This window comes from Anolis carolinensis, unplaced genomic scaffold, assembly GCF_035594765.1.
Source record: "Anolis carolinensis isolate JA03-04 unplaced genomic scaffold, rAnoCar3.1.pri scaffold_15, whole genome shotgun sequence".
NCBI classification, from domain to species: domain Eukaryota; kingdom Metazoa; phylum Chordata; class Lepidosauria; order Squamata; family Dactyloidae; genus Anolis; species Anolis carolinensis.
Genome location: NW_026943826.1, coordinates 6734178 through 6757251, shown reverse-complemented (window position 1 = coordinate 6757251; position 23074 = coordinate 6734178). Strand labels below are relative to the sequence as shown.

The following is a 23074-nucleotide window of genomic DNA, read 5'->3' as shown; positions in this document are numbered from 1 at the left end:
AATCAGAGGCACAACTATGTGGCCCAAATTATTCATTGGAACTTATGCCTCAAGTACCACCTGCCAGCAGCAAAGAACTGGTGGGATCACAAACCTGCAAAAGTATTGGAAAATGAGCACGCAAAGATACTGTGGGACTTCCGAATCCAGACTGACAAAGTTCTGGAACACAACACACCAGACATCACAGTTGTGGAAAAGAAAAAGGTTTGGATCATTGATGTCGCCATCCCAGGTGACAGTCGCATTGACGAAAAACAACAGGAAAAACTCAGCCGCTATCAGGACCTCAAGATTGAACTTCAAAGACTCTGGCAGAAACCAGCGCAGGTGGTCCCGGTGGTGATGGGCACACTGGGTGCCGTGCCAAAAGATCTCAGCCGGCATTTGGAAACAATAGACATTGACAAAATCACAATCTGCCAACTGCAAAAGGCCACCCTACTGGGATCTGCACGCATCATCCAAAAATACATCACACAGTCCTAGACACTTGGGAAGAGTTCGACTTGTGATTTTGTGATACGAAATCCAGCATGTCTATCTTGTTTGCTGTGTCATACAATGTCGTTGTGTCAATAATAATAATAATAATAATAATTTTATTTATACCCCGCCTCCATCTCTAAAATAAAATCTAAACCCCACTCGCCTAGTTTCCAACAGACCTCCCAACTTCTGAGGATGCCTGGGCAAAACGACAGGAGGGAATGCTTCTGGAAGATGGCCAGACATTCCAGAAAACTCACAGCAACCCAGTGATTCCGGCCATGAAAGCCTTCGACAACACAAAGACACAGATCCTGCCTCTTTGGAAGGGACGGAGGAAGGGGCGAGCATGATCTCTCGCACGCCAAAATTACATAAATCTGTTTAGACTGGGCTAAGACTTTGCTTATTTAAGAGCAGAGTGATCGTTTCCGCCCAAGCCAAGCCACGCCGGGATGGTGACATCAGGCCTTAATCCCCGCTAATAAATATATGCTGCTCTCCCAGCTTGGCCTCGGAGCATTTGGACAACTGTGCTTTCGGCTGTTCAACATGTGCCAAACGGCAGGGAGCCAAAGTACTACAACTCCCCCAAATCAAGGTGAATTTTCCCCAAAGACCTCCCGTATTTTTTCCTGGTCCTTGGGGCTCTGTGTGCCAAATTTGGTCCTATTCCATCTTTGGTGGAGTTCAGAATGTTCATTGATTGCAGGTGAACTATACATCCCAGTAGCTAGAACTCCAAAATATCCAGGGCAATTCCTCTCAAAACCCACCAGTATTCAAATCTGGGCATATCAGGAATGCATGTCAAATTTGGTCCAGATCCATCATTGTTTGGGTTCATAGTGTCCTCCGGATGTAGGTGAACTACAACTTCTATAAATCTCTCTAGATACCTGCCCCATACACACATAATAATAATAATAATAATAATAATAATAATAATAATAATAATAATAATAATAATAATAATAGGAGGAGGAGGAGGAAGGAGAAGAAGAAGAAGAAGAAGAAGAAGAAGAAGATGATGATGATGATGATGATGATGATGATGATGATGATGATGATGATGATGATGATGATGATGATATACTGCTGGCATTATGAATTGAACACAGGCGGAACTGGACAACTTGGACAGAAAAACAAGAAAACTCATGACCTATAAATTCCTATAAATCCCTCCAGATACCTGACCCACACACATAATAATAATAATAATAATAATAAGAAGAAGAAGAAGAAGAAGAAGAAGAATAATAATAATAATAATAATAATAATAATAAGAAGAAGAAGAAGAAGAAGATGATGATGATGATGATGATGATATACTGCTGGCATTATGAATTGGACACAGGCGGAACCGGACAATTTGGACAGAAAAACAAGAAAACTCATGACCATTCATCATTCACTGCACCCTCGCAGTGATGTTGACCGGCTATATCTGCCTAGAAGATCAGGGGGCAGAGGACTCTTGCAAGTAAAACAAGCAGTCAAAGAAGAAGAACATGCCCTGGCAGAATATGGAAAGCAAAGTGAAAAACCTGCTTTGATTGAAGTCAAAAATCAGAAACTCCTCAAAGCACAGCAGACAAAAAACCAGTACAAGAAAACCGCACTACAAACTAGAGCTGACAGCTGGCACAACAAAACATTGCATAGAAAGTTCCTTGACAAAATTGAAGGAAAAGCTGAAAAGGAGAAGACCTGGCTCTGGCTCACGAATCGGACCCTGAAGAAGGAGACAGAAGGCCTGATCCTTGCAGCCCAGGAGCAAGACATCAGGACAAAGGCTAAGACCAAGATCAAAAAATCAGCTGATGACCCAAAATGCAGTCTGTGCAAGGAAGCTGACGAAACCATGGATCATATCCTCAGCTGCTGTAAGAAAACCACACAGACAGACTACAAACAGAGGCACAACTATGTGGCCCAAATGATTCATTGGAACTTATGCCTCAAGTACCACCTCCCAGCAGCAAAGAACTGGTGGGCTCACAAACCTGCAAAAGTATTGGAAAATGAACACGCAAAGATACTGTGGGACTTCCGAATCCAGACTGACAAAGTTCTGGAACACAACACACCAGACATCACAGTTGTGGGGGAAAAAAAGGTTTGGATGATTGATGTCGCCATCCCAGGTGACAGTCGCATTGACAAAAAACAACAGGAAAAACTCAGCCGCTATCAGGACCTCAAGATTGAACTTCAAAGACTCTGGCAGAAACCAGAGCAGGTGGTCCCAGTGGTGATGGGCACACTGGGTGCCGTGCCCAAAGATCTCAGCCGGCATTTGGAAACAATAGACATTGACAAAATTACGATCTGCCAACAGCAAAAGGCCACCCTACTGGGATCTGCACGCATAATCCGAAAATACATCACACAGTCCTAGACACTTGGGAAGTGTTCGACTTGTGATTTTGTGATACGAAATCCAGCATATCTATCTTGTTGCTGTGTCATACAATAATAATAATAATAATACTAATAATAATATAATAATGATACTTTATTTATATTTCACTTGTATTATGCATTTAGAGGATTATTATGGATGGATGGATGGATGGAAGGAAGGAAAGCCCTTGCCAGCTTGCTGCATCTCATAGGGCAGCTGCTTCTTGCCGAGGGGAGAGGCAATGGGGAGCATATGGGGCCTTTCCAGGTGATGGGTCGGGAGCCGAATGCGCCTGACAGGCCCACGATGAAAGAGGCAGCTCCTGGGGTGCGGCTGTCACATTGATGTGCCCGATGTGACACGTGAGCCGCCCCACATAATATGAAGAGTGGGTTCCGTGTGAGGAATCCCCCCCCCCTCCCCCGTCGCTCACGTTGCATCCTGGGGTTCCCACTGCTCTGGGCAACAGATAAAGCGACCAAAGAACAGGTGGAAACCTTGACGCAGAAGATGACTCTTCCATCCTATCTTCTGATCTATGAGCCACAATCATCGTGCCCCAATTCCACTTCCGACTGCAACTATGGAACATGGGATTTGCAGTTCAGGACACTGAGCATTCTCAGCCAGAGGTTCTTCGTCTATCTATTCTACATATTATGAAAGAGAAAATCTGTATGTGTGTATGTGGCAGAGATGTCCACTTACATCACAGGTTTCCCAACCTTTTTTGTGACCAGGGACCACTTTGACCAGGGACCACATTGACCACAGACCACTTTGACCAGGGACCACATTGACCACAGACCACTTTGACCAGGGACCACATTGACCACAGACCACTTTGACCAGGGACCACATTGACCACAGACCACTTTGACCAGGGACCACATTGACCACAGACCACTTTGATCAGGGACCACATTGACCAGGGACCACTTTAACCAGGGACCACATTGACCACAGACCACTTTGACCAGGGACCACATTGACCACAGACCACTTTGACCAGGGACCACATTGACCACAGACCACTTTGATCAGGGACCACATTGACCACAGACCACTTTAACCAGGGACCACTTTGACCAGGGACCTCTTTGACCACAGACCACTTTGACCTGGGACCACTTTGACCAGGGACCTCTTTGACCACAGACCATTTTGACCTGGGACCTCTTTGATCACGGACCACTTTGACCAGGGACCACATTGACCACGGACCACTTTGACCACGGACCACTTTAACCAGGGACCACTTGGACCCGTGACCACTTTGACCAGAGACCACTTGGACCAGGGACCGTTCTCCAACATTAGTACCAAAAGGGTTACGAATCACCTTTTGGTCAACTTTACATTCAGTTTGGACCTGGACCTAACTTGGCAGACAGAACCCCCATGACCAAACAAAGGTACTGGACCGACTCACCATAGTATGAGTTGTAGTTTACCCTACAGCAAGGGAGCACACTGAACCCCACCGGTGATGCATCTAGAGCACATTTGCCCAACATAACAAATTTTAAGTATTGATAGTTTCGGGAGTTAACCTGGCATGATGTGAGTTATAGTTCACCCACAACCTTATGCATTTTGTCAAATAAAAAATGACTTCTAATAACCCAGGCAAAACTAGTTGAATATAATGGAAATTGAGCATCCATGGATTTCGGTATCCAACGCTTATCCAACGTTCTGCCGGCCCGTTTATGTTGGATAAGTGAGACTCTACTGTATTATTATTATTATGACACAAAAACACCGTATGACAGAGAATATGCTGGATTTCGTATCACAAAATCACAAGTCAAACACTTCCCAAGTGTTTAGGACTGTGTGATACTATTATTATTCTTATTGACACAACAACATAGTATGACACAGCAAACAAGATAGATATGCTGGTTTGCTGTGTCATACTATGTCGTTGTGTCAATAATAATAATAATAATAATAATAATAATAATAATATCAAAGTGGTCTCTGGTCAAAGAGGTCCTTGGTCAATTATTATGATCGTATTATTATTATTATTATTATTATTATTGACACAATGATGTTGTATGACACAGCAAACAAGATAGATATCCTGGATTTCGTATCACAAAATCACAAGTCGAACACTTCCCAAGTGTTTATTATTATTATTATTATTATTATTATTATTATTATTATTATTATTATTATTTTATTATGACACAGCAAACAAGATAGATATGTTGGACTTCATATCACAAAATCACAAGTCAAACACTTCCCAAGTGTCTAGGACTGTGTGATGTATTTTTGGATGATGCGCGCAGATCCCAGTAGGGTGGCCTTTTGCAGTTGGCAAAAATTATTATTATTATTATTATTATTATTATTATTATTATTATTATTATTATTATTATTATTATTATTAGACTATTACTTAAATTAAATTATTATTTGAATACTTTGATCCACGTTCTAGTCTCTGGAGGAGCTGAAAACACTTCTTTAATGGTCGAGAGAGTGGTGGTTTCTGTGAACTCGATGTATAACAAACTTTATTCCAGACTCAACATTGTTTTAATGTGATTGGATGAAAAATACCTGGCAGAACCCGGTCAAATTAAAAAAAAACAGCACTCCAAACAGGTCTTTCAAGGTAATTACCATTGTTTACCTGAGCGCAAAAAATAATACATGCCTCTACAAGGACGGAGGAGTCCGCTGACGCCAACCCCTCGATTTCCAAATTTCCGAGGAGCTGCGTTTCATTCGCCCCTATTTTCTTTCCTGAATTAAACTGGAGCTTGGACTCAGCTCAACTCAGAAATAGTTTATAAAAGTGACTCACTGTGTTTCCCGGACATCACTGTCCTCAGTGACTCTTCTTCCAAACATGATAAACAGATAACTGTGAGGTCAAGGCTTCCATAACTGGGAGGGAAATGCTTTCCGAAATAGAGGCTTTGGTACTTGTCAAACTACAACTCCCACGATTACTTCGTATTGACTCACGGCACTGAAAAGTGAGGTCTAACTTTAGGTGTAGATACATCCCAAGACGCAATGGGATCAAATCTAAATATTGACATAGGTCCTAGGAAAACCTCCAGTACACCTGAGAGCAAAGCTGTGAGTTTTCCAGGCTGTATGGCCATGTCCCAGAAGCATTCTCTCCTGACGTTTCGCCCACATCTATGGCAGGCAACCTCAGAGGTTGTGAGGTCTGTTGGAAATGAGGCAAGTGGGGTTTATATATCTGTGGGAGGTCCAGGATGGGAGAAAACTCTTGTCTGTTGGAATGTTGCAATTGATCACCTTGATTAATATTAATAACAACAACAACAACAACAACAACAACAACAACAACAACCACCCTACTGGGATCTGCGTGCATCATCTGAAAATACATCACACAGTCCTAGACATTTGGAAAGTGTTCGACTTGTGATTTTGTGAAAAGAAATCGAGCATATCTATCTTGTTTGCTGTGTCATACAAAATAATAATAATAATAACAATAATAATAATAATAATTATTATTATTATTATTATTATTATTATTATTATTATTAACATGCCCTGGCAGAATATGTAAAACAAAGTGAAGAACCTGCTTTGATTGAAGTCAAAAATCAGAAACTCCTCAAAGCACAGCAGACAAAGAATCAGTACAAGAAAACCGCACTACAAACTAGAGCTGAAAGCTGGCACAACAAAACATTGCATGGAAAGTTCCTTGACAAAATTGAAGGAAAAGCTGACAAGGAGAAGACCTGGCTCTGGCTCACGAATGGGACCCTGAAGAAGGAGACAGAAGGCCTGATCCTTGCAGCCCAGGAGCAAGACATCAGGACAAAGGCAATTCAGGCCAAGATCGAAAAATCAGCTGATGACCCAAAATGCAGACTGTGCAAGAAAACCAACAAAACCATTGATCATCTCCTCAGCTGCTATAAGAAAATTGCACAGATAGACTACAAACAGAGGCACAACTATGTGTCCCAAAGGATTCATTGGAACTTATGCCTCAAGTACCACCTGCCAGCAGTAAAGAACTGGTGGGATAACAAACCTGCAAAAGTCTTGGAAAATGAGCATGCAAAGATACTGTGGGACTTCCAAATCCAGACTGACAAAGTTCTGGAACACAACACACCAGACATCACAGTTGTGGAAAAGAAAAGGGGTTGGATCATTGATGTTGCCATCCCAGGTGACAGTCGCATTGACGAAAAACAACAGGAAAAACTCAGCGGCTATCAGGACCTCAAGATTGAACTTCAAAGACTCTGGCAGAAACCAGTGCATGTGGTCCCGGTGGTGACGGGCACACTGGGTGCCGTGCCAAAAGATCTCAGTAGGCATTTGGAAACAATAGACATTGACAAAATTACGATCTGCCAACTGCAAAAGGCCACCCTACTGGGATCTGCACGCATCATCCGAAAATACATCACACAGTCCTAGACACTTGGGAAGTGTTTGACTTCTGATTTTGTGATACGAAATCCAGCATATCTATCTTGTTTGCTGTGTCATAATAATATAATAATAATAATAATAATAACAACAACAACAACAACAACAACAATAATAATAAACAACGCTTGGGAAGTGTTCGACTTGTGATTCTGTGATACGAAATCCAGCATATCTATCTTGTTTGCTGTGTCATACAAAATAATAATAAAATAATAATAATAATAATAATAATATGCTTATTTATACCCCGCCTCTATCTCCCCTGAAGTGGACTCGGGGTGGTTTACAGATAATACCAGATAAAAGCAATAACAGTATACAATACATCAATAAAACAAAAAACATACACAAATTATAAAATTTAAAATATTAACCTATAGAATTAAAAACACACACTTAATATGATAATATTAATGATATTAGTCTATGATAATAGACTAAGTAAAGTGCATATTATAAAAATTGTAAACACAAGATAACAGGTAAAGTGCTGCGGATTCATTGGAGATCAATTTGAGATGGGAGAGGCCCTGAGATTAGAATGGAATGGCCTTGCAGCTTCAAAGCCTGGCTGCTTCCTGTCTCGGGGAGAATCCTCTGTGAGGTTGTAAGGTCTGTTGGAAACTCGGCAAGTGGGGTTTATATATCCAGGTTGGAAGAATGAAATCTTCTCTGTTGGAGGCCAGTGTGAATGTTGCCATGAGCCAGCTTGATTAGCATTGAATGTCCTTGCACCTTCAAACCTGCCTGGGGGGAATCCTTTGTTGGGAGGTGTTATCTGGCCCTCGTTGTTTCCTGTCTGGAATTCCACTGTTTTCTGATTTTTGCTCTTTATTTACTGTCGTGATTTTAGATTTTTTTTTCAAGACTCGTAGCCAGATTGTGTTCATTTTCATGGTTTCCTCCTTTCTGTTGAAATCATCCCCATGATTGCGGATTTCAATAGCTTCTCTGTGTAGTCTGACACGGTGTCTGTTAGCGTGGTCTTAAATAATATGCTGGGCATTCCACAGATATATAAACCCCACTTGCCTCGTTTCCAACAGACCTCACAACCTCTGAGGATGCCTGCCACAGATGTGGGTGAAACGTCAGGAGAGAATGCTTCTGGAACGTGGCCACACAGCCCGGAGACAGACACACAGAGAGGAAGAATAGGAAGAGAAAAGCTGGCCGTGTTTCCTTCTTTCCTTCTGTCTCCTTGATGGAACAACAACTGGGACTTTGCCAAAAAAACACAAGACAGAAAAGGAGACGGATTTGCATTTTTTTTTTATAAAGAAGGCATATGCTCCCTTATGCGACTAGATGCCAATTTAGAAATAATGACTGTAATTTCAACCACGATACAATAGTGGAGGAAGAAACCAGCTTGGAAACCTCCCAGCGCTGGGTGAAAGCGTCCGTCAAAGAAGTCACTGTTTTTTTCGTTGGAGAAAGTTTGGCTCTCCAGATGTTTTGGACTACAACTTCCACCATTCCTAACAGCCTTGGACCCTTTCCTTTTCCCCCTCAGCTGCTTAAGCATGTGAATGTTGCCACTGGCAAGCTTGGTTAGCATTGAATAGCCTTGCAGCTTCAAAGCCTGGCTGCTTCCTGCCTAGGGGAATCCTCTGTGAGGTCATAAGGTCCGTTGGAAACTGAGGGAATCCTATGTTGTTCCAGACAGTGCATTATGGAATTTTTATCTGTTGGCTTTCTATAATTTTTGACCATCAATCTCTTGCCATTTTTTGTATACTGTGACATCCAAGAAATTAATGCTTGTATGGCTATAGGTACTGGTGAATTTTATATTGTCATGTATTGTATTTAACCATGTGCTAAGTTGTGTTGCAGTTTCCTTAGTATTGCAAATTAGAAAAATGTTGTCTATAAATCTTCCATAATATATTATATCATGTAGTAATTGGTTCCTGGTGCCATTAAGGATCCACATTTGTTCCAAAGTAGACATGAAAAGATTAGCCAGAGTGGGGGCTAGGGGGCTCCCCATTGCAACACTGAACGTTTGCAAGTAAAACTGAGAACCAAATCTAAAGTAATTGTACTCCAAAACTATATCCAAAAGGTCAATGGCAACATTCATACTTGCCTCAAGCAGACAAGAGTTCTTTCTCCCACAGATATATAAACCCCACTTGCCTAGTTTCCAACAGACCTTATAACCCCATAGGGGATTCCCCGAGGCAGGAAGCAGTCAGGCTTTGACGCTGCAAGGCTATTCAATGCTAGTCAAGCTTGCCAATGGCAACATTCATACTTGCTTCAAGCAGACATGAGTTCTTTCTCCCACAGATATATAAACCCCACTTGCCTAGTTTCCAACAGACCTTATAACCCCATAGAGGATTCCCCGAGGCCGGAAGCAGCCAGGCTTTGGAGCTGCAAGGCTATTCAATGCTAATCAAGCTTGCCAATTGAAACATTCATACTTGCCACAAGCAGACAAGAGTTCTTTCTCCCACAGATATATAAACCCCACTTGCCTAGTTTCCAACAGACCTTATAACCCCATAGAGGATTCCCCGAGGCCGGAAGCAGCCAGGCTTTGGAGCTGCAAGGCTATTCAATGCTAATCAAGCTTGCCAATTGAAACATTCATACTTGCCACAAGCAGACAAGAGTTCTTTCTCCCACAGATATATAAACCCCACTTGCCTAGTTTCCAACAGACCTTATAACCCCATAGAGGATTCCCCGAGGCCGGAAGCAGCCAGGCTTTGGAGCTGCAAGGCTATTCAATGCTAATCAAGCTTGCCAATTGAAACATTCATACTTGCCACAAGCAGACAAGAGTTCTTTCTCCCACAGATATATAAACCCCACTTGCCTAGTTTCCAACGGACCTTATAACCCCATAGAGGATTCCCTGAGGAAGAAAGCAGTCAGGCTTTGGAGCTGCAAGGCTATTCAATGCTAATCAAGCTTGCCAATGGCAACATTCATACTTGCCTCCTACAGACAAGAATTCTTTCTCCTACCCTGGATATATAAACCCCACTTGCCTTGTTTCCAACAGACCTCACAACCTCTGAGGATGCCTGCCACAGATATAGGCGAAACATCAGCAGAGAATGCTTCTAAATCATGGCCATACAGCCCGGAAAACTCACAGCCAACCAGTGATTCCGGCCTTGAAAGCCTTCGACAACACAAAGTATGGTCCAACCCCAGGCGACAACAGAAACCGACGAGAAGCAACTGGAATAGCTGACATTATATCGAGGATTTAAAGATCGAACTGCAAAGACTCTGGCACAAGCCCGGAAAGGTGGTCCCAGTGGTGATCGGCACACTGGGCGCAGTGCCTAAAAACCTTGGCCTGCACTTGAAAATAATCGGCGCTGACAAAATCACCATCTGCCACCCCTACTCGGATCTCCTCGCATTATTCACCGATACATCACACAGTCCTAGACACTTCAGAAATGTCCAACATGTGATCCAATACAACAACAACAATATAATATATTCTCTCAATGACGTCCATGGCTGGCTGGGCCTCTGTTGGGAGGGCTATGATGGTGTCTGAGATACCTTGTAATAATAATAATAATAATAATAATAATAATAATAATAATAATAATAATAATAATAATATATTCTCTCAATGACGCCCACGGCTGGCTGGGCCTCTGTCGGGAGGACTTTAATAGTGTCTGAGCTTCCTTGTAGTAGTAATAACAACAACAATAATAATAATAGTAATAATATATAATATATAATATACGTCAATGACGTCCATGGCTGGCTGGACCTCTGTCAGGAGGACTTTAATGGTGTCTGAGCTTCCTTGTAATAATAATAATAATAATAATAATAATAATAATAATAATAATAATAATAATAATAGAATATATTCTCTCAATGATGTCCATGGCTGGCTGGGCCTCTGTTGGGAGGGCTATGATAGTGTCTGAGCTTCCTTGTAGTAGTAGTAGTAGTAGTAGTAGTAGTAATAATAATAATAATAATATATTCTCTCAATGACGTCCACGGCTGACTGGGCCTCTGTTGGGAGGGCTATGATGGTGTCTGAGCTTCCTTGTAGTAGTAATAATAATAATAATAATAATAATAATAATAATATATGCTCTCAATGACGTAAAAACGGCTGGCTGGGCCTCCACTGGGAAGGCTATGAGGGAGAGCTTCCTTATAATAACAACAACAACAACAATAATATATAATATATTCTCTCAATGACGTCCACAGCTGGCTGGGCCTCTGTCGGGAGAACTTTAATAGTGTCTGAGCTTCCTTGTAATAATAATAATAATAATAATAATAATAATAATAATAATAATAATAATAATAATAATAATAATAACAACATTGACAAAATTACGATCTGCCAACTGCAAAAAGCATCATCCGAAAATACATCACACAGTCCTAGACACTTGGGAAGTGTTCGACTTGTGATTTTGTGATATGAAATCCAGCAGGTCTATCTTGTTTGCTGTGTCATACAATAAAATAATAATAATAATAATAATAATAATAATAATAATAATATATTCTCTCAATGACATCCACGGCTGGCTGGGCCTCTGTCGAGAGGACTTTAATGGTGTCTGAGCTTCCTTGTAGTAGTAGTAGTAGTAATAGTAATAATAATAATAATAATAAATATATTCTCTCAATAATGTCCATTGCTGGCTGGGCTTTGATGGTGTCTGGGGTCCCGTCTAATAATAATAATGGCAGAACGGGGTTGGACCGGATGGCCTTTGGGGGTCTCTTTTAGGTCTATATTTCTATGAAATCTCCAGACAGAGCCAAGGGGGTGGTCCCTGCGGCAGATGTGAATCCAGAAGGCCGCGAACGACCTTGATGTGACCAGAGACGGAGAAACAAGGGCCCCCCACTCGTTGTGGGTCCCTTCCATCTGTTCTTCCCTCTTTACATCCCACAAACACACACTTTGGGCTCATCGTCTTCCCCATATATATATATATTTTTTTTCTGGACAACACCCATTCCTTTCTTCTTCTTTTCCGAGAATGGCCGCAGATTCACCGGCTCACCGAGGCACTCCCAACAATGCACCAAGACATGCATACATATATGTATGAATATAATATAATATAATATAATATAATATAATATAATATAAGGTCGGTATGATATACAGTGAAAGACTACTGAGTATCAAATAAAAATGACTACAATCTGCCTTGGCTCTTATCGTTTACATCCAAGCTCGCACATACATATACATATGAATATAATATAATTAATATACTATAAAGTTGGTCAATATGATATACCATGAAAGACAATGATGGGTATCAAATAAAAATGACTACAATCTGCCTTGGCTCTTGTCGTTTACATCCAAGCTCACACACACATATATGTATGAATATCTATATATATAAAAGGGTAATGGTATCACGGCACCGGACAAAACAACTAAACTAAACGCCCTACAACCTCGAAAATTGACAGCACAACCTCTCATCCATGCCTCTACGTTCATACAACAAAAAGAAAAGAAAAATTAAGTCCTAGCCACAGCAACGTGTGGCCGGGCACAGCTAGTAATATAATATAATATAATATAATATAAGGTCGGTATGATATACAGTAAAAGACGACGCTGAGTATCAAATAAAAATGACTACAATCTGCCTTGGCTCTTATTGTTTACATCCAAGCTCACACACATATATATGATGAATATAATATAATATAATATAAGGTTTGTATGATATACAGTGAAAGACGACGCTGAGTATCAAATAAAAATGACTACAATCTGCCTTGGCTCTTATCGTTTAAATCCAAGCTCGCACACTTATATATGTATGAATATAATATAATATAATATAATATAAGGTCGGTATGATATACAGTGAAAGACGAGGCTGAGTATCAACTAAAAATGACTACAATCTGCCTTGGCTCTTATTGTTTATATCCAAGCTTGCACACATATATACATATGTATATAATATAATTAATATACTATAAGGTCGATATGATATACAGTGAAAGAAGATGCTGAATATCAAATAAAAATGACTACAATCTGCCTTGGCTCTTATCGTTTACATCCAAGCTCGCACACACATATATGTATGAATATAATATAATATAATTAATATACTATAAAGTCAATATGATATACAGTGAAAGACGAGGCTAAGTATCAAATAAAAATGACTACAATCTGCCTTGGCTCTTATTGTTTATATATGTATGAATATAATATAATATCACATAATTAATATACTATAAGGTTGGTATGATATACAGTGAAAGACGAGGCTGAGTATCAAATAAAAATGACTACAATCTGCCTTGGCTCTTATCGTTTACATCCAAGCTCGCACACACATATATGTATGAATATCTATATATATAAAAGGGTAATGGTATCACGGCGCCGGACAAAACAACTAAACTAAACGCCCCACAACCTCGAAAATTGACAGCACAACCTCTCATCCATGCCACAGCTAGTAATATAATATAATATAATATAATATTAGGTCGGTATGATATACAGTGAAAGACGAGGCTGAGTATCAAATAAAAATGACTACAATCTGCCTTGGCTCTTATCGTTTACATCCAAGCTCGCACACACATATATGTATGAATATCTATATATATAAAAGGGTAATGGTATCACGGCGCCGGACAAAACAACTAAACTAAATGCCCCACAACCTCGAAAATTGACAGCACAACCTCTCATCCATGCCACAGCTAGTAATATAATATAATATAATATAATATAATATAATATAAGGTCGGTATGATATACAGTGAAAGACGAGGCTGAGTATCAAATAAAAATGACTACAATCTGCCTTGGCTCTTATCGTTTACATCCAAGCTCGCACACATATATATGTCAAAAGCCGACCAATGGACAGCACTGACATTGAACCATCCCTGCTGCAGAAAATGGAGATGAAGCAGGGCTTTAAAAAACCTACAAATCCCATCACCCAGCCACCCCACACCTTCTTCCATCTTCCCACCGCTCCCCTTCCTCCATTAAAAACAGAGAGCCTTTGTATAAGGGAATAAAGGGGAGTCCTAAACGGATCCCTCTGGCTCTTTCCCGCGTCAGGAGAAAGGAGGCAGATGCTGCATTGGCCGATAAAAAATGACAGAAAGGAAGCACAATGTGCTTGGTGGTTTCTAAAATGGGGCTTGGCTCGGACGGAGACGTGGAGGCTGAAAATGGGAACCCAGAGGAGCCGGATCCACGTCCAGAAGGGGCCTCCGGCTGAATCGAGACTACCGTATGATCTCTTATATGGTTCGGCACCAAAATGGATTATAACGCAAGGGATATGCAGCTTGAATCATTCCTGGCACACTGAAATCCAGATTTGCTCCCATTCCCTCTACGTTGGGTTTTTGGAGAGATTTGGGGTGGGGTCTTTCGAGTGTGGATCCAAATTGGATCGGAACCAGAGTGATCCAAATCAGATCGGAACCGGATCGGAATCAGATCCAAAGCGAATCGTAACCTGATCGGAAATGGATCAGAACCAGATCCAAAGCAAATCGTAACCTGATCGGAAATGGATCAGAACCAGATCCAAAGCGAACTGTAACCTGATTGGAAATGGATCGGAACTGGATCAAGCGCTAATTGACCAGATCGACAGTGGAGCGGAACCGGGTTGGAACCACATCAAAAGCCGATTGGAGCCGGATCAGTACTGGATTGGAACCGGATCAAAGGCGAATTGGAATCAGAACAAACACATATTGGAACCAGATCAAAAACAGATCAGAACTAGATCGGAAGCACATCAATAGTGGACCGGAACTGGGTCAAACATGTATTGGTACTGGATCAAACATCAAAAGCCGATTGGAGCTGGATCGGTACTGGATTGGAACCGGATCAAAGGCGAATTGGAATCAGAGCAAACACATATTGGAACCAGATCAAAAACAGATCAGAACCGGATCGGAAGCACATCAATAGTGGTCTGGAACCAGATCAGATACGTATTGGTACCAGATCAAAAGCGGATCAGAACCGGATCGGAAGCACATCAATAGTGGACTGGAACCGGATCAAACAGGTATTGGTACCGGATCAAAACTGGATCAGAACCAGATCGGAACCACATCACTAATGGATTGGAACTGGTTGAAACACATATTGGTACCGGATCAAAAGTGGAACAGAACCAGATTGGAACCACATCGCTAGTGGATTGGAACCGGTTGAAACACATATTGGAACCGGATGAAAAGTGGATCAGAACCGGTTCAGTAGTTGATTGGAAGCGGATTGAAGACGTATTGGAACTGGATCAAAAGCAGATTGGAATCACATCGCTAGTGGATTGGAACCGGTTGAAACACATATTGGAACCGGATGAAAAGTGGATCAGAACCGGTTCAATAGTGGATTGGAAGCGGATCGAAGATGTATTGGAACTGGATCAAAAGTGGATCGGGACCAGATTGGAATCACATCAATAGTGGATTGGAACCAGATCAAAAGCAATCAGAACCACATCAGTAGTGGATTGGAACGTGATCAAGCACGTATTGGAATGGGATGAAAACCGGATTGGAACCACATCCATAGTGGCTAGGAACGGGATCAAACACATATTGGAATCGGATCAAAAGCCAATCAATCTGGAACGGGATTGTTTGCATGCAAGGCAAGGGAAGCATGTTGTCCTTACCGGAATCGGGGCGAGTCCTTGATGCACTCCTCGAATTCCACCGTCATCTTGCACCCGATCCGGAGCCGAGGAAGCACTCACAGCCCTGGGAGGGTCATCCTCTCCGGGAAAGCAGCCCCTTGGCTAGCAAAAGGGTCCAGCGGGCAAGGAGAGATGTGCCGGGAAGGCGGGAGGAGGAGGAGGAGGAGGATGCAGGCAGCAGAGAGGATGCAGCGCCTGCAAGGCTTGGCCTGGGATGGGGAGGGAGGGAGGGAGGCAGCAGCTGTCAGAAAGGCTCAGGGAGCGTCTCCCAATTCCAAGCCCGGCAGCACCCTGGCTGCCACACACAAGAGTTATAGCGCCGCCAACCCACTTCTTCCCCAGACCCTGGGATCCTTAACACCCACAGCCTTGGCTTACATGCCCTGGAATACTGACAGTTGCAGCTTCTGAATCCCAGAGCTGGAAGACAGCACCAAAGGCCACCCAGTCCACCATCAAAGCCCTCCCGACAGATGGCCATCCAATATCCAAAGAAGACTAGACAGGCCAAGAACACAATGTTAGATGGTGTCTTAGAATATTCTTGAGAGTCATGGGGAATGGTTGAGCATTCCCAGAGTTGGAAGGGAGCCCCAAAGGGCATCTAGTCCACCATCAAAGCCCTCCCGACAGACGGCCATCCAATATCCAAAGAAGACTAGACAGGCCAAGAACACAATGTTAGATGGTGTCTTAGAATATTCTTGAGAGTCATGGGGAATTGTTGAGCAGTCTCAGAGTTGGAAGGGAGCCCCAAAGGGCATCCAGTCCACCATCAAAGGCCTCCCGACAGACGGCCATCCAATATCCAAAGAAGACTAGACAGGCCAAAAACACAATGTTAGATGGTGTCTTAGAATATTCTTGAGAGTCATGGGGAATTGTTGAGCAGTCTCAGAGTTGGAAGGGAGCCCCAAAGGGTATCCAGTCCACAATCAAAGCCCACCCGACAGATGGCCATCCAGCCTCAGCTTAAAAACCTCCCAGAAACACCTAGGGTGTCATTGTGAGTCATGGGATGCTCTTGAGCCTCCACAGAGTTAGAAGGGAGTCCCAAAGGTCACCCAGTCCACCATCTAAGCCCTCCTGACAGATGGCCATCCAATATCCAAAGAAGCAGACTAGAAGGGCAAAGAGCATGTTAGATGTTACCCAGGGATATCCTTGAGAGTCATGGGAAATTGTTGAGCATTCCAAATGTTAGAAGGGAAGCTCCAGAGGTCCACCATCAAAGCCCTCCTGACAGATGGCCATCCAATATCCAAAGAAGGAGACTAGAAGGGCCAAGAACACAATGCTAGATGGTGCCCAAGGATATCCTTGAGAGTCGTGGGGAACTGTTGAGCATTCCTAGAGTTCGAAGAGAGACCCATTAAAGCCTTCCCTACAGATGGCCATCCTGAGAAGGAGACATCACCAGACTCCCAGGCTATTGAACAGCTCTTCATGTCAGGAAGCTCTTCCTAATGTTTAGGTGGAACCTCTCTTTCACTGTATGCACACAAAGGAGATTGCACGTTTTGTTTTCAGCTTGGGAATTTTCCCTCCGTCCCTTAAGGCTGATCTCTCTCTCTCTCTCTCTCTCTCTCTCTCTCTCTGCTGAAAACCAACCCCGCCTATCTTGGGCCAGGCTCTCTCATTGATTCGTATGACTACGCAATCAGGAGGCGACAACTGACTTGAAAGCAATAGGAGCCATGTTAGAAGAGGCATGGCGGAGGCTCATGCGGCTCATGTGAGTGCTTGTGGCTTGAGGCTCATCTCTCTTGACCATTTCCAGATCCTGGAGAGAGTGCCAACAATGGATGATCAAGGATGCCAAATCTGAATATAGAAGATGCTTTCTCAAAAGGCTCGGTATTTAATCTCCTTCCAATACTCTGGAACGATGTATAGGTAAGGAGGAGCCCGAGTTCATCCTGAAGGGACACAAGGGGCCTGATTTAATTCGATTCAATCTGATTCATAAATAGTAATGGTATTCGGAATGATTTGATTAAATAAATAGTTAGAATGCTTATCACAAACACCAGCAATAAAACAAGCCCATCGCCTTCCTGGGGATGCAACGGAAATCAATTGACCAGGAATTTACACATGCAAACAGGACAATAAAAACTTAGAAACAACAGTCTTGGATGTAAGAGTCAGAGATGGCATTTTGATGTAGTTTGATAGATGGACATTAGTTGTTTGTTGTTTTGATAAACGTCTGACGAAATGGGGCGTGAGAACAAGGACGTCGGTGAAGTGAATCGTACCCACAAGAATATTATAAATACCCTCATCGAATGATTGGAAAACTATCCATGTCGAATGACAAAAAAATTATCCAAAAAATCTTTCCAATGAAACCAGAATACTATCTTCTCGGTATGTTCGATTCGGAGTTACAGTAAAGTCTCGCTTATCCAACGTAAACGGGACGACAGAACGTTGGATAAGCGAATATGTTGGATAATAAGGAGAGATTAAGGAAAAGCCTATTCTCACTTATGCAACGTATTTGCAAATCAAAATATGGACAAACTGTTTACTTTTTTTACAACAGCGGCGAGAATAGTCTTCGCCAAAAAATGGAAACTGGATACTATTCCTGATACAACAGACTGGATTACAGTAGAGTCTCACTTATCCAACATTCTGGATTATCCAACGCATTTTTGTAGTCAATGTTTTCAATACATCGTGATATTTTGGTGCTAAATTCATAAATACAGTAATTACTACATAGCGTATCCAACGTAAACGGGATGACAGAACGTTGGTTAAGTGAATATGTTGGATAATGAGAGATTAAGGAAAAGCCTATTAAACATCAAATTAGGTTATGTTTTTTACAAATTAAGCACCAGAACATCATGTTATACAAGACATTTGACAGAAAAAGTAGTTCAATACGCAGTAATGCTATGTAGTAATTACTGTATTGACGAATTTAGCACCAAAATATCATGATATATTGAAAACATTGACTACAAAAATGAGTTGGATAATCCAGAACGTTGGATAAGCGAGACTACTGTATTTGCAGATCGAAATATGGACAAACTGTTTACTTTTTTTACAACAGTGGTGAGAATAGTCTTCGCCAAAAAATGGAAACTGGATACTTTTCCTGATACGACAGATTGGATTATATATATATATCTATATATATAAAAGAGTGATGGCATCATGGCAGCGGACAAAACAACAAAAGTAAACACCCCACAACCTCGAAAATTGACAGCACAACCCCTCATCCATGCCTCTAGGTTGATACAACAAAAAGAAAAGAAAAATAAAGTCCTAATTAGAGGGAGAGGAATAATTGTTTTTAGCCAATTGCTGCCAGTTAGAAGGCTAAGCTCCGCCCACTTGGTCTCCTAGCAACCCACTCAGCCCAGGGAACAGGCAGAGTTAGGCCTCACTTAGGCCTCTTCCACACTGCCTATAAAACATAGATTATCTATTTTAACTGGATTATACGGCAGTGCAGACTCAAGGCCCTTCCACACAGCTATATTACCCATTTATAATGGACTTAATGGAAGGTAAAACCTTTACCCTTTACCTTAACTGCCACCAATTCCTCAATACTTTATTTCCCATACCACCAGACTTCGCCACAGCAACGCGTGGCCGGGCACAGCTAGTATAATATATGTATACATATATATAATATAATTTACAATAATATATAATAATATATTGTATATGCATATAATATTAATAATATTATTTTGTAATACGATATAATACCAATAATACATTATATTATATATTACATGTAATATTAATAATAATATTACAATATATTGATATAGTATAATATAGTAATTTATTGCCAGTATTGTGCTATGCTAATAATATAATATTTGATGTAAATTTAATTTGTAAGCCGCTCTGAGTCCCCTTCGGGGTGAGAAGCGCGGGATATAAATGTATTAAATAAAAAAATTATTAAAATTATGGAAATAAAAGATATGGACAAACTAACATTTCTACTAAAAGAGAATAACGGTAGTGGATTGAAGAAGACGGACGGGTGACTTTTAGAAAAATATCTAACGAAAAATTGAAACTTGAGCGGGAAAGAATTCTTACTTTTCTAGACAGTTTTTGGTCATTACAAAATTAAAGTCATACAAGAGGAGGAAGGACGGAAGCAACCAAATACCCTTTCCCATTTTTTTCTCTTTCTTCTTTTTCTCTCGTTCCTACTTTCCTGTACCTATATTGTCCCCCCACTTTTATGTATAATAAATATTTTTTCAACAATCCTCATAGGATGATGCATACACACTGTAGAATTAACGCAGTTTGATACCACTTTGGCTGCTATGGAGTCCTGGGAGATGTAGCCTAGCAAAGCACCAACAACAACAAACTCCTCTTGGGAAGAAATACATTTCCAAGCATTCCATAGCATTTAAGTCTACAATGTAGACTCAGCCTAAGAAAGAGATGATAATAACAACTTTTATTCCCTTTCCTCTCTGCAGCGGCGTGATGGAGACGCCTCCTCACCAGGCCACACTCGGAGTGCAAAATTACTTGGAGGTAGGTCTTAACATTTATTATTTACTGCATTTGTAGCCCACCTTTCTCTACAAGGCGGCTTAATACAGACACTTGTTCAGTGCCGACAGAACACAAAATATCTCACATAGCATTGGGATCGAATCATAAGAGTTGGGTGAGACAGACCCCAAGCGCCATCCAGTCCAACACCATACTGGCTGGAATACACAATCAAAGCCCTCCCGACAGAGAGGGTCTCTTCCCAAGTGCCCAAGACAAGGGCGCTTGTTGGGACGCAGAGGGCGGAGCTAGAGGAGTGGGCGTGGCTTCTTCCAGAGTCCGAGACAGGGCTGAGCATCTATATCTCTTCTGAGAGGCCTTTTAGGACTAAAGGGTGGGGCTAGGGGCGGGGCCTCTTCCCAAGAGCCTCTGTATACCTCCCCTGAGGCGCTTGTTAGAACATGGGGGGTATAGAAGCCCCGCCCCCTCCTCTAGCCCCGCCCCCTGTATCCAAGACAGGGATAGAAGCTCAGCCCTGCCTCAGTGCTTGTAACTGCCCATCCCAGCCCTGGCCTCCCCTTTGTGGCCCCGCCCACCTCCCCCTCCCAGCCCTGAATCTTGGACTTGGGGAGAGGCTCGGCCCCACCCCCTTGAACAGGAGCCACGCCCACCCCTCTAAGCCACGCCCCCCTTTCCAGGGGGCACTGAGTCATATTTTTTCTGGAAAGGGGGCGGCAGGCCAAATAAGTTTGGGAACCACTGATGTAATGCAATATAATACTAATAATAATAAGTATAATCTAATACTAATAATAATAAACAAATGAGTTTGGGGACCACTGACTTACATGAAACCGCTGGGAAAGATCACCCAGAGTTTTGGAGTTCGGTGTCAAGATTTATGCCAACGACACACAACTCTGTTGCTCCTTTCCATCCAAAGCCAAGGATGCTGTCCTGGTCCTGAACCAGTGTCTGTCATCAGTGATGGACTGGATGAGGGCCAACAAGCTGAAACTAAAGCCAGACAAGACAGAGTTAGTCCTGGTCAGTCGGAAGGTGGATCAGGGTTACAGCCTATGTTAGGATGGGGTCACACTCCCTCTGAAGACACAAGTTCGCAGTCTAACTGATTTTATTAACTGTTATAATATTCTCATTTTACATTGTATTACTGTTTTTATATTTTTATATTGTGAATTGTGTTATATCGTTCTTTATTTTGTTCAATTTTGGTTGTAAGCTGTCCCGAGTTCCCATGGGGAGATGGTGGTGGGATATAAATAAAGTTATTATTATTATTATTATTATTATTATTATTATTATTATTATTATTATTGACTCAACGACATTCATCATTCACTGAAATAATAAATGTATTGTTAATAATAATAAAAATAGAGTAAAATAAATATAATAGTAGCAACAATAATAGAGAAAAATAATAAACATGTAAAATTCTCAAAAGCAAGCTCAATGGAGGCAACACCATCAAGGCCATAAACACCTGGGCCATACCTGTCATAAGATATACTGCTGGCATCATAAACTGGACACAGGCGGAACTGGACAATTTGGACAGAAAAACAAGAAAACTCATGACCATTCATCATTCCCTGCACCCTCGGAGTGATGTTGACCGGCTATATCTGCCTAGAAGATCAGGGGGCAGAGGACTCTTACAAGTCAAACAAGCAGTCAAAGAAGAAGAACATGCCCTGGCAGAATATGTAAAGCAAAGTGAAGAACCTGCTTTGATTGAAGTCAAAAATCAGAAACCCCTCAAAGCACAGCAGACAAAAAATCAGTACAAGAAAACCGCACTACAAACTAGAGCTGACAGCTGGCACAACAAAACCTTGCATGGAAAGTTCCTTGACAAAATTGAAGGAAAAGCTGATAAGGAGAAGACCTGGCTGTGGCTCACGAATGGGACCCTGAAGAAGGAGACAGAATGTTTTTGAATCTTTACATCAAACTGTAATTTAAGATACGACTGTTCAACTCTGATTAAATCATTATTCTCATCTTCTTCAATGTAAATGTGCTCATGAATCCTTTTAATAATAATAGAGTGAAATAATAAATGTAATAATAATAATAAATGCAGTAAAATAACAAATGTAATAATAAATAGAGTAAAATAATAAATGTATTAATAATAAAAATAGAGTAAAATAAATGTAAAAGTAACAACAATAATAGAGTAGAAGCCAGGAGATGAAGCTATTCAATGTTAATTGAGGTGATTAACTACAACATTCACACTGGCCTCCAACTGACAAAGAGTTCTTCTCTCACCCTGGACTTTCCACAGATATATATAAACCTCCCTTGCCTAGTTTCCAACAGACCTCACAACCTCTGAGGATGCCTGCCATAGATGTAGGCGAAACGTCAGGAGAGAATGCTTCTGGAACATGGCCAGCCCAGAAAGCATACAACAACCCAATAATAGAGTAAAATAAATGTAATGATAATAATAAGTAGATTAAAATAATA

General features: G+C 41.4%; 2 protein-coding genes across 7 annotated transcripts in view; one reads left to right on the top strand and one right to left on the bottom strand.

Moving 5' to 3' along the window:
- Positions 1 to 16287, bottom strand: part of acap3 (ArfGAP with coiled-coil, ankyrin repeat and PH domains 3) — a 142725-nt gene extending 126438 nt beyond the window's left edge. Inside the window, exon 1 of the mRNA XM_062965804.1 lies at positions 16046 to 16287. Within this exon, the coding sequence (XP_062821874.1) occupies positions 16046 to 16092 (47 nt within the window). The 5' untranslated portion in view covers positions 16093 to 16287. The remainder of the gene's footprint in view (positions 1 to 16045) is intronic.
- A 1419-nt stretch (positions 16288 to 17706) lies between these two features.
- pusl1 (pseudouridine synthase like 1) overlaps positions 17707 to 23074 on the top strand; it is a 46105-nt gene continuing 40737 nt past the window's right edge. For 2 of the 6 annotated variants that reach the window (XM_062965802.1, XM_062965801.1), the window contains exons 1-2: positions 17719 to 17962; positions 20554 to 20611. In XM_062965802.1, the coding sequence (XP_062821872.1) occupies positions 17904 to 17962; positions 20554 to 20611 (117 nt within the window). In that variant the 5' untranslated portion in view covers positions 17719 to 17903. Of the gene's footprint in view, positions 17963 to 20553; positions 20612 to 23074 lie in introns of all 6 variants that reach the window. The other 4 variants (XM_062965798.1, XM_062965799.1, XM_062965797.1 and 1 more) reach the window with 4 other exon arrangements.